Source organism: Physeter macrocephalus, chromosome 13, assembly GCF_002837175.3.
Source record: "Physeter macrocephalus isolate SW-GA chromosome 13, ASM283717v5, whole genome shotgun sequence".
Classification (NCBI taxonomy): domain Eukaryota; kingdom Metazoa; phylum Chordata; class Mammalia; order Artiodactyla; family Physeteridae; genus Physeter; species Physeter macrocephalus.
In genome coordinates this window covers 5,801,180-5,813,962 of record NC_041226.1, presented here as the reverse complement: position 1 = coordinate 5,813,962, position 12,783 = coordinate 5,801,180, and the positions used below count along the sequence as shown (strand labels likewise).

The window sequence follows — 12,783 nt, the reverse complement described above, 5'->3', positions numbered from 1 at the left end:
CCTCAAGGAAATGTTAGCAGTCTAAATTCAACAATACATTAAAAGGATCATATACCATCATCAAGTGGGTTTTAATCCACAAATGCAAGGATGGCTCACCATCTGCAAATCAGTCAATATGATACACCACATTAACAAAGTGAAGGATAAAATTTATATGATCATCTCAAGAGATGCCAAAAAAAGCATTGGATAAAATTCAATATCCACTTATGACAAAAACTCTCACCAAAGTGGGTATAGAGGAAATGTACCTCAACATAATAAGGCCATATATAAAAAGTTCACAGCTAACATCATACTCAATGGTGAAAGCTGAAAGCTTCTCCTCTAAGATCAGGAACAAGACAAGGATGCCCACTTTTGCTACCTTTATTCAACATAGTACTGGAAGTCCTAGCCAGAGCAATGAGGCAAGAAAAATAAATAAAAGACATCCAAATCAGAAAGAAAGGAGTAAACCTGACTCTATTTGCGTATAACATGATATTATAGATAGAAAACTGTAAAGACTCCACAAAAACCTGTTAGAACTAATCAACAAATTCAGTAAAGTTGTAGGATACAAAATCAATATAAAAAAATCAGTTGTGGTTCTATTCTGTGGTTGTTAGAATCTTTGTGGTTCTAACAATAAACTATCAGAAAAAGAAAACAATCCCATTTACAATTGCATCATAAAGAATAAAATACCTAGGAATAAATATAACCAAGGAGGAGAAAAATCTCTACACTGAAAAGTATGAGACATTGATGAAAGAAAATGACTAAGATACTAATAAATGGAAAGAATTTATGTCTTCATGGATTGGAAGAATTAATATTGTTAAAATGTCCATATCTTTTAAAGCAATATGTAGATTCAAGGCAATCTCTATCAAAATTCAAATGGCATTTTTCACAGAAATAGAAAAAAAAAAACCCTAAAATTTGTATGGCACATAAAAGACACTAAATAGGACCACATCAAACTGAAAGCTTTTGCACAGCCAAGGAAACTGTCAACAAAATGAAAAGGTAACCAATGGAATAGGAGGAAATATTCACAAATCATGTATCCAAAATATATAAAGAACTCATACAACTCAATAGCAAAAAAAGACCCAAATAATCTGGTTAAAAAATGGGCAGAGGAAGTGGACAGACGTTTTTTTTTAGAAGACCAGACCCTCAAATGACCAACAGGTAGATGAAAGATACTCAACATCACTGATCATCAGTGAAATGTAAATCAAACCCACAATGAGGGAATTTGCTGGCCATCCAGTGGTTAGGACTCCACACTTTCACTGCCAAGGGCGCAGGTTCAATCCCTGGTTGGGGAACTAGGACCCTACATGCCACATGGCCAAAAAAAAACAAAAAAACAACCACAATGAGGTATTACCTCACTCCTGTTAGAATGACTGTCATTAAAAAGACAAAAGATAATAAGTGTTGGTGAGGATGTGGACAAAAGGGAATCCTTGTGCACTGTTGAAGGGAATATAAAACGGTATGGCTACTATGGAAATCAGTATAGAGGTTCCTCAAAAAATTAAAAATAGCACTACCATATAATCCAGGAATTCTACTTCTGGGTGTATATCTGAAGGAAACAAAACCACTATCTCAAAGAGATGTCTGCAGCCCCATGTTTATTGCAGCATTATTTACAGTAACCAAGACATAGAAACAACTTAAGTGTCCATTGATGGATGACTGAATAAAGAAAATATGGTGTACACAGTTGACCTTTGAACAACGTGGAGGTTAGGGGCACCAACTCCCTGTGCAGTTGAAAATCCTAGTATAACTTTTGTCTCCCCCAAAACTTAACTGCTAATAGCCTACTGTTAACCAGAAGCCTTACTGATAACATAAACGGTTCATTAACACATGTTTTGTATGTTATATGTATTACATATGGTATTCTTACAATAAAGTAAACTTAGAGTAAAGAAAATGCTATTAAGAAAATTATAAGTAAAATAAAATACATTTACGGTACTACACTGTATTTATCAATGCTGTAAATTTCCATTGCCTGTTTACACGATGAATCATCTGTCAGCACCTACATCAATATTGTCTTACATGTTACAAAACACTGTAGGTGTTATACGTATTACTAACACTACACGTCAAAAATGAAAAGATGGGGAAGTCCCTGGCAGTCCAGTGGTTAGGACTTGGCGCCGTCACTGCCATGGGCCTGAGGTCAATCCCTGGTCAGGGAACTAAGATGCTGCAAACCGTGTGGTGAGCCAAAATAATAATAATAATAATAATGAAAAAGAAATTCGTATTTACTTATAACGATTCCTGCACTGATAATGAAGAAGCAACGATATGACTGCTTTATGATAGCTTAGTGTTAAGTGATATGATTACTCTTCATGTTAGCCTCGTCTATTTGTATATATACGTTTATAATTTTTAAAAATATTTATTTATTTATTTATTTGGCTGCACTGAGTCTTAGTTGTGGCAGGCGGGCTCCTTAGTTGCGGCTCGCCGGCTCCTTAGTTGTGGCATGCAAACTCTTAGTTGCGGCATGCATGTGGGATCTAGTTCCCTGACCAGGGATCGAACCCAGACCCCCTGCATTGGGAGCGTGGCATCTTAACTACTGCTCCACCAGGGAAGTCCCTAGCCTATATATTAATGAATGAATGGTTATAAAAATTTTATGGCATACAGCATGACAGTCATGTTCATAATACAGTATCAGAAAAATTGTTATTTTTTTACAAAACCACTTACCTGTGGTGACAGACTGATATGCAATTTCTCCAATTACAATAGAGAGGCATACAGTATGGTAATGTAATTCTTTGAAAGCAAAATTATAAAACAGTAAGAAAACTAAACATCATTAATTTTATGTTAAATATCACTCACCTTATGCCTACATAAGTATAGGCTATCCACTTCCATACAAGTCTTGCACACAATGGTCTACACCAGGGGTCCTCAACCCTGGGCCGCACAGCAGGAACCAGGCTGCACAGCAGGAAGTGAGTGGCGGGCAAGCGAGCGAAGCTTCCGTCTGTATTTACAGCCGCTCCCCATCGCTCGCATTACTGCCTGAGCTCGGCCTCCTGTCAAATAGGCAGCAGCATTAGATTCTCATTGGAGCGGGAACCCCAACCCTACTGTGAACTGTGCCTGCGAGGAATCTAGGTTGCTCGCTCCTCATGAGACTCTCATGCCTGATGATCTGAGGTGGAGCTGAGGTGGTGATGCTAGCGCTGGGGAGTGGCTGCAAATACAGATGATCATTAGCAGAGAGGTTTGACTGCACAGAGACCATAATAAATCAATCGCTTGCAGACTCATAGCAAAACGCTATCAGGGAGCGGCAAGTGAGAACAAGCTCAGGGCTCCCACTCATTCTGCATTATGGTGAGTTGTATAATTATTTCATTATATATTACAATGTAATGCACAATAAATGTAATGTGCTCAAGTTATCCCTAAACCATCCCTCCCCTCCCCCCACGCCGCCCCTGGTCCATGGAAAAATTGTCTTCCATGAAACTAGTCCCTGGTGCCAAAAAGGTTGGGGACCACTGGTCTACATGATGAATACGTAGGTGATGATGATGACGGTGACACAAAAACATCTCATACAGTTAGATTTTCACACGAAGATACACACATACACAGGAGATAAGTTTATTAACTGTAGGACATGATGATGATTTACGATTCATTAAGTAGAAGTAGATCATCATAAAGGTCTTCATCCTTGTCGTCTTCACGTTGAGTAGGCTGAGGAGGAGAGAGGGGAGGAGAGGTTGGTCTTGCTGTTTCAGGAGTAGCAGAGCCAGGAGAGGTAGAGGCAGGAGAGGTAGGCACCTTTGGTGTAATTTTACAGAAATACATCGCAATTTATCTCTGACTTTTTTGCTTCTTGTCTCTAAAAATGTTTCTATATGGTGCCAACCCTTCTTCCACCATTTGCTTTAGTTTCAGTGCTTGTATCATAGAAGGATCCATGTCATAAAAGAAGTCAAAAGCAGTGTTGAATAATTGGAACTCTCCTGCCAGATTGTTCCATGTCAATTTGGTTTCTGTCACTGCTTCTTCTGTGTCTTCTTCCTCATCGTGTGGCTCTGGTTGGAAGTGCTCATCTCCATCAGATCCTCTTCTGGGAATTCCTCGGGCATGGTGCCTATGAGCTCTTGAATTTCTCCAAGATCCATATCTTGAAACCCTTCACCTCCCACCTCTTTTGCCATATCCACATCTCTTTCATGATTTCCTGGGTTGGCTCTGTTGTCAAGTCAGACACACAACATCTAGACACAGTTTTCTCTAGCAGGAATTTATTGTTTCAGGCTTGATGGCTTTCACGGCTTTTTCTCCAACAATGATGGCATTTTCAGTGGTGCAATCCTTCCAGACTTTCATGATGTTCTCTCTGTTGGTGTTCTCTTCCATAGCATTGACAGTCCTTTCCATAGAGTACTGTGTGTAATGAGCCTTAAACGTCCTTATGACCCCCCCCCAATCTAGAGGCTGATTAGATGTTTGGGGGCAAGTAGACTACTTCAGCGCCTTCAGTGTTGGACTCATGGGGCTCTGGGTGGCTAGGGGCATTGTCCAGTATCAAAAGAACCCAAGGCAGTCCCTTACGGGCAAGGTACTTTTTGTCTTCAGGGACAAAGCATCGATGAAACCAATGCAGAAAAAGTTACTCATTGTCCAGACCTTCTTGTACAACCGAAAGACAGCTTGTGTTTATCTTTTCCCTTCAAGGCTAGTTAGCAGCTTTACAGGTACGGGCAGTCCTGATCATAAATCTGTTGCTGAACCCAAGTTGGTGTGCCCAATGTGCAGTGAGGCCCCATATATTTTATGCATTCATGACATACCTAACTTTTTCTTATTTTTCAGTATTTTTAGGCTATGCGGTTTGTCTGTGAGGTTTTTCAAATTGTCACAAATCTCCAAAAATTTTTCCAAATATTTATTGAACAAAATCCATGTGTAAGTGGACCTGTGTAGTTCAAACCCACGTTGTCCAAGGGTCAACTGTCCAAGGGTCAATATATACAATATTATTCAACCATAAAAAAGAAATAAATCCTGCCATCTGTGACAGCATGGATGCACTTTGAGGGCATTTTGCTGAGTGAAATAAGTCAGGCAAATTCGGTATAATCTCACTTATATGTGGAATCTGAAAAAAAAACCAAACTCAGAAACAGAGAAGAGACTGGTGTTTGCCAGAGGTGGGGGTAGGGAGTGGGAGAAATGAGTGAAGGTGGTCAGATGGTACAGACTTCCAGTTATAAGATAAATAAATTCTGGGGATGTAATGTCCAAGATGGTGACTATAGTTACCAATACAGGTTTCCCCACTATCTGAAAATAGAGCATTCCTGTGAAACCTTTTGTAAGGCCAGATGGTGTAAAGTGAAGAAGCTATTACCTTAGGGACACAGCTTGCAAACAGATACACGGAATAAATGGAGATAAAGCACGGATGCTCACAGACACAGTACAAAGCTATGATGGCTTGATGGTGAGATGCTGAATGCAGTTTCTGGGGAAAGAGCTTGGCTCTCCTTGCTTGGGGTTCAAGCCACCCCTATAAGAGCTCGCTACCAAACAAACTCTGATGCTATTTTTGCTTTTCACCTTTTTTCATAAAAGCAAAAATCCTCTTCAGATTTCTTTCAGTTAGTGAAAACAGGTGCTAACGCAGGTCTTTTGTAAAAATGAAGTGGCATAAAGTGAACTTGCAAAAAGTGGGGGCTACCTGGACTCTATTGTATATTTGAACGTTGCTAAGAGAGATCTTTATTTAATTATTTATTTGTTTATTTTTTTTTTATTGGGGTATAACTGCTTTACAATGTTGTGTTAGTTTCTGCTGTGCAATGAAGTGAAGCAGCTATACGTATACCTATATCCCCTCCCTCTTGGACCTCCCTCCCACCCCACCCCCATGCCACCCGTCTAGGTCGTCACTGAGCACCGACCTAAGCTTCCTGTGCTTTGTAGCAGGTTCCTGCTAGCTATCCATTTTACACATGGTAGTGTATTTATGTCACTCCTGATCTCCCAGTTAATCCCACCCTCCTCTTCCCCACTGTGTCCACATGTCCGTTCTCTACATCTACGTCACTATTCCTGCCCCGCAAATAGGTTCATCTGTACCGTTTTTCTAGATTCCACATATATGCATTAATATATGATATTTGTTTTTCTCTTTCTGGCTTACTTCACTCTGTATGACAGACTCTAGCTCCATCCACATCTCGAGAGTAGATCTTCAGAGTTCTCATCACAGGAAAAAAACTTTAGTAACTGTGTGAGTTGATGGATGTTAACTGAACTTATCGTGGTACTTGTATTACAATAAATACATATATCTAATTGTGATGTTGTACACCTGAATCTAATACCATGTTATATATCAACAATATCTCAATGAAACTGGGGGGGAGGGCGACTCTCAAAACTCAATAATAAGAAGATAAACAACCCAATTTTAAAAGACAAAAGATGCAACAGACATACTACCAAAGAATATATAGGATGTCATATAAGCATCTGAAAGGATGCAAATGCAAATTAAAACCATGATGAGATATAATATGCCTCTTGGAATGGCTAAAATTAAAAATTCTCATCCTTCCAAGCATTGGTGAGGACACGGCACAACTAATTCTCATACGCTGCCAATAGGAATATAAAGTGATACACCCTCTTTGGAGAACAGTTGGCACTTTCTTAAAAAGTGACACAGACACCTCCCATATGAGTGAGGTATTCTACTCCTTGGTATTTCTTCAAGGAATATGAACTCATACATCCAAACCACGACTTTTATACCAATGTTCATAGCAACTTTATTTGTAAGATCCCCAAAGTAGAAACAATCCAAATTCTATCAACAGGTGGTTGAATTGAAATGTTGTGTTATATCTATATAATAGACTACTCCCCAGCAATTAAAGGGAATGAACTGCTGATAATAGGCATACCTTGTTTTACTGCATTTCACTATATTGTGCTTCACGGATATTGCATTTTTTATAAACTGAAGGGTTGTGAAAACCCTGCCTCGAGTGAGTCTGTCGGCGCCATTTTTCCAAAAGTATTTGCTTACTTTGTGTCTCTGTGTCACATATTGGTAATTCTCACAATATTTCAATTATTCAGTAATTATTTAAATTATTATTATATTTGATGTGGTGGTCTGTGATCAGTGATCTTTGATGTTATTACTACAGTTCACTGAAGGCTCAGATGATGGTTAGCATTTTTTAGCAAGAGTGTATTTTTTGATTAAGGTACGTACATTGTTTTCTTAGGTATAATGCTATTGCACACTTACCAGACTACAATGTAGTGTAAACATAATGTTTACATGCACCAGGAAACCGTAAAGAAGAAAAAATGGCTGGTATACAAATAATCAGTTCCTCAGCTGCACTAGCCTCACTTCAAATGCTTAATGCTAAATGCAGCTAAGGACCACCCTATTGAACAGTGCTAAGGAATATTTCCATCATGCAGAAAGTTCCCTTGGAAAACACTGCTCTAAGGACCTCCGCTCCTGATTGATAGTAAGACTTACCTTTTATGAAATTATATTTCCTACATACTTTCCTGTTGGCCACTTTCCCTTGATTACATTTTGTTCTGTTGTAAGACAAACACATATTTTCTTTTGAAGGTGTGCATGGATCAACATCATTGTCTTTATTTTGTTTTACAGTTGTTTTTTCCGCAATGCTATTTGAGACTATCACAAATCAAGATCTGCCTGTGATCAAGTGTGTTTTAATCAACCATAGAAACAATGATTCATCAGTGGGGACATCATCTTCGAATCCCTTGGTAAAGTAATATTAAAATGACAACTTTAGCTATTTTCTCTAGAGACCATAGTTTGTAAGCTATTGCCACCTGCCATGGCTTATGGGCTTTTCTTTTTTATGTATTTAAGTATACTCTGTACTCGTATCTGGTACAGATGCGCGTCTGTACTCGTTGCTACCTGGCACTCCATTCCATCAAGAGCCTTGTTCTCTTTGGGTTTAGAGTCAGGAAGGACAGTGATACTAGAATGAGTAAGAAACAGGAATTTCCCTTTCTCCTTAAAAACAAGCCAGGCTTCTCTCTCAAGCCTGAATCCCTGATTTCCAACTGTCTCCTGGATTTAGATAAGGAGATTTTTCCATTTGCTCATTAAGACACACCTGTATAATTTATTTCATTGCTATTTCCCCAAGCATCTTCTTGTTTTAATGGATTTCTGTTTATGGCCCTGTCTAGTTCCTAGGCTTGAAAGCTCAGCCTCGTTTTGGACTGCTTCCTCTCCCTCCCCCTCACATTCAGTCAGTTACCAAGTCTTGTCAATTTCCTTTCTTTCCGAGTTCTCCTGTAACCACCTCATATTCCCTCGTCCCCCTGACACTTCCCTAATTCCAGCCCTCATAGTCACAATAATATCATAAGTGGCTTCTTCCTTCTACAGTTCAGCTCAGGTAGGGCTGCCACGTGGGTCTTCCTGAAGCAGGGCTACATCCTTTACAGCCTGGCTTGGCCTTCCCACGGCTTCAAGTGACACGCACATCGCTCCGTGATCTGGCTCTGACTCCTTCAAGTTCCAACCTTGTCATTACTCTTCTTCATGCTATTCATCTATCACAGCTTAGCTATTTACTCAAATGAAGGAAGCTTAACTGATCGAGGACTGAAAATATTAAAAGTCTATATACCATAAAAAGTGAACATAAATTAGCCAGTTCTATGACTTTTATCCAGTTAAGGATTCATACAGATATATAGTCACTCTGTTTTCTTTAACGTAAGTATAATACATAGACACGTGCCATGATGCCCTGGACGCCCCCCGCACTTCCCTCCCAAAATCAGAGATATTGAAAATATTCTCAAATTTTAAGCAGTGTGAAATAGGCGTCAATAACAACCTTCTACATGCATGTAAAACTCCTGATTTTTTATTTTTTTTTTGGCCATGCCACTTGGCTTGCGGGATCTTAGTTCCTGGACCAGGGATCAAACCCATGCCCTTGGCAGTGAAAGGGCAGAGTTCAGTTCCCTGGACTGCCAGGGAATTACCCTAAAACTCCTGATTTAACACATGATTCTTTTTTATGCCAGAAACATGGTTGGTTTAACTTTTTAACAGATATTGGTGTCATAACACATTGACTTATTAATAATTAAGGCATTTTGCATACATAGTATTTTTGTGCAGACAAGAAAAAATTTAATATTATTTGCTATGACATTTTAAAGTCTTAGTGTCTTTTATTTAGTGTTTATTTATTTATTTGGCTGCATCGGGTCTTAGTCGCGACACGCAGTATCTTTCGGTGTGGCCCATGGGCTCTTCGTTGTGATGCATGGGCTTCTCTCTAGTTGCGGCATGGGGGCTCCAGAGCGCACAGGCTTAGTTGCCCCACGGCATGTGGGATCTTAGTTCCCCGACCAGGGATCTAACCTGCGTCCCCTGCGTTGGGAGGCGGATTCTTAACCACTGGACCACCAGGGAAGTCCCTTTAAGTGTCTTTTCAATGTGAGAAAATAGCTGCACACATTTAAGTGTTTTTTTATAAAACACAAGCTTTTTTTTAAAAAAAATTAATGATGATTGGTCTCAATTCCTAGTATTAAGCCCTGCATTGTGTTTTATGTAGTATAAATTATATTCTTATGCAATATTCAGAATTGTATTAAGACCTAGTAGTTCTTAAACAACATCAGACAACAGTATTTGTTATACAACACCAGAATACAGTATTTGTGTGCAGTTCTTTTTGTCTTTGAACTTATAGTGTCCAAAGCATTATTTTCCAAATTTATTTATGTTCGTTCTTTTCTTTCCCACCACCTTCACCCTGGTTATGTTAGTTATTTGTGATACAATTAACTTCACTTGGTTTGTATTCCATTTTGAGTTCCTCCTATATCCTGGTTGGCTTTAATGATTTACTTTTTAGAGTATGTGAAACATGACTATGGTCCTGAAAGCTAAAGCTATGTACTAAAGAATATACTCAGAGAAGTATCATGCCTTCTTCATGCCTACTACCAAGTTTCCATCCTTTTCCCACCTACCTCCTGAAATTCACCAGTTCCTTTAGATTTTTTATATTATTCCTGTGTTTCTTGTGCACAAATGAGCAGACGCATGTGTATTTTCTTAATCTCCTTCCTTCTTACACGAGGGGTAGCATACTTGAAAGTAGATACTTTTTGCCCTTAGCTTTCTTCACTTAACAGTCTATCCAGGAAATCTAACTGCAAATCAGTTCATGGAGCTTGTCCTCATCCTTCTTTATGTCCTCCATTGTGTGGATGGACCGTAGTTTATTCAGTCAATCTCCTGTGTATGAGCATTTTGGTGGTTTCTAGTATTTTACAACTATAAATGATGGTGCAATTAATTGCTGGAGATATAGCCCTCAAAATAGGATTGCTGGCTCAGACGGTGAAGTGCACAGTAGTTCAGTTAGGTGTTGCCGAATTCCAGTTCCCCTGCAGAAGGGTTGCACCTGTTTGCATTCCCCCAGCAATGTGTGAGAGTAGCTGTTTCCTCACAGCCTCCCTGACAAAATGTGTTGTCATACTTTAAAATTTGTGCCAGTCTGATAGATAAGTGATATCTCAGTGTTGTTTTGAGTTTTTCTGATTATGAGTGAGCTTGAACATTTTCTCATATGTTCAAGGGCCATTCTTCATATCTTTTTTGTGAATTGTCTATTCATTTCTTTTTCCCATTTTTTCTTTTTTTTTCCCCCCTTATCGTTTATTTATTTATTTCGGCTGCACCAGGTCTTAATTGCAGCATGGGGGATCTTCATTGCAGCATGCGGGATCTTTAGTCGTGGCATGCGGACTTCTTAGTTGCGGCATGTGGAATCTAGTTTTCCGACCAGGGATCAAACCCCTGCCCCCTGCATTGGGAGCATGGAGTCTTATCCACTGGACCATCAGGGAAGTCCCTCTTTTTCCCATTTTTCTACTGCCTTTTGGCTCCTGTGTCCCTCAATGTTAAAAAAAAATTATTTTTTCCTTTTTTTGGCCACGTTGTGCGGATTACAGGATCTTAGTTCCCTGCATAGGGATTAAACCTGGGCCCTGGGCAGTGAGAACGTGGAGTCCTAGCACTGGACCGCCAGGGAATTCCCTAAAAAAATTATTTACATATTAGGGATATTAGCCCTTTATTTCCTTTATCTGTAATACGCATTGCAAATATTTTCTTCTAGCATGTCAGGTTTTTGTTTTTTACTTCTTTTTTAATAACTCAATTTTTAAAAAATTTTATTTATTTTTGGCTGTATTAGGTCTTCGTTGCTGCACTCGGGCTTCCTCTAGTTGTGGTGAGCAGGGGCTACTCTTCGTTACGGTGCACAGGCTTCTCATTGCAGTGGCTTCTCTTGTTGTGGAGCACGGGCCCTAGAGTGCACGGGCTTCAGTACTTGCGGCGCACGGGCTTAGTTGCTCTGCGGCATGTGGGATCTTCCCGGACCAGCGCTCGAACCCGTGTCGCCTGCATTGGCAGGTGGATTCTTAACCACTGTGCCACCAGGGAAGTCCCTGTTTGTTTTTACTTTATGTCCCTCTTTTAAGATCCAGCTCTATTACTGTACTCCAGTGAAGCATTCCCTCCCCCACTATCCCAGCCTGGAAGTCACCTCTCTCTCCTCAGAAGGTCCAGAGCACTTAAACGCACCTTTCAGAGTAGTCGGTATCTGTTTATGGGGCACGTCGTATTTCACTTTTAGTTATTTCTTCCTATTAGAGTCAAAACTCAAGGACAAGGTCAGTCTCTTTTTTCCCTTAGTCCCATTGCACCCAGCAGGTGGTCTAGCACTTATCAGATACTGACTAAATAACTCACCAGATACTAACTGAAGAAATGAACAAATAAAATCAGAAATATGGCTCATGGTCAGTAGCAGAAGAGCTACCCTTCCCTGCTCTTCACCTGCAGAAGCTTGTGTGTGTGTGTGTGTGTGTGTGTGTGTGTGTGTGTGTGTGCGCGCGCGCGTACACACGTGTGAGGGAATGCTTGGAACCACCAAAAGCTAAGGGGCAAGGAAGAAATCCCCCCTACAGGTCACAGGGAATGTGGCCTGGCAGATATCTTGATTTTGGCCCAGTGATACTGACTTCAGTCTTCTGACCCCAGACCTGTGAGAGAATCAATTCCCTTGGCTTGTGGTCACATCACTCTAGTCTCTGCCTCATTGTCACATCATCTTCTCTGTGTGGATGTCTAATCTTCCTCTGCCTCTCTCTTATGAGTACACTTACGATGGCATTTAAGACTCACCCAGATAATCCAAGACAATGTCCTCCTCTCAAGATTCTTAATCAATCACACCTGCAAAGACCCTTTTTCCATTTACAGGTTCAGGGATTAGGACCTAATATCTTGGGGGCGGGGATGGGGCGGAAATCAATCTGTCTACCATAGCTCCCAAATCTCATTGGCTTAACACAGCAAAGACCAAGGTGGATAAGTACCTTCCTCCATCTTGTGGTATGCCACCTGGGACACTTGGCTGCCAAGGTCATAGCAGCAAGGAAAGAAAAGAGATAAGAGAGGGTTCCAGACTTTTAATTACCTTCACCTGAAATTGACTCGCATCAATTCTGCTCACAGTCCATTGGCCAGAACTATTCATAGGACCCAACTTAACTGTAAGGAATGCTGATGAAACGGAGCAGGACCTTATGGTCCTTCCCCACCCCCGCCCCCATGTCCTCAGCCTGTCTTTTGTCTGTGGAAAAACTTTA

At 40.2% G+C, this 12,783-nt stretch overlaps 1 protein-coding gene across 3 annotated transcripts in view; it reads left to right on the top strand.

The window, feature by feature from the left end:
- Nucleotides 1–12,783, top strand: part of FLT3 (fms related receptor tyrosine kinase 3) — a 116,735-nt gene that overhangs the window by 52,666 nt on the left and 51,286 nt on the right. For 2 of the 3 annotated variants that reach the window (XM_055089564.1, XM_055089563.1), the window contains one exon: nt 7,721–7,842. The exons of the other annotated variant lie outside the window; for it this stretch is intronic. In XM_055089564.1, coding sequence (XP_054945539.1) covers nt 7,735–7,842 — 108 coding nt within the window. In that variant the 5' untranslated portion in view covers nt 7,721–7,734. The remainder of the gene's footprint in view (nt 1–7,720; nt 7,843–12,783) is intronic. 3 annotated transcript variants of the gene reach the window in all.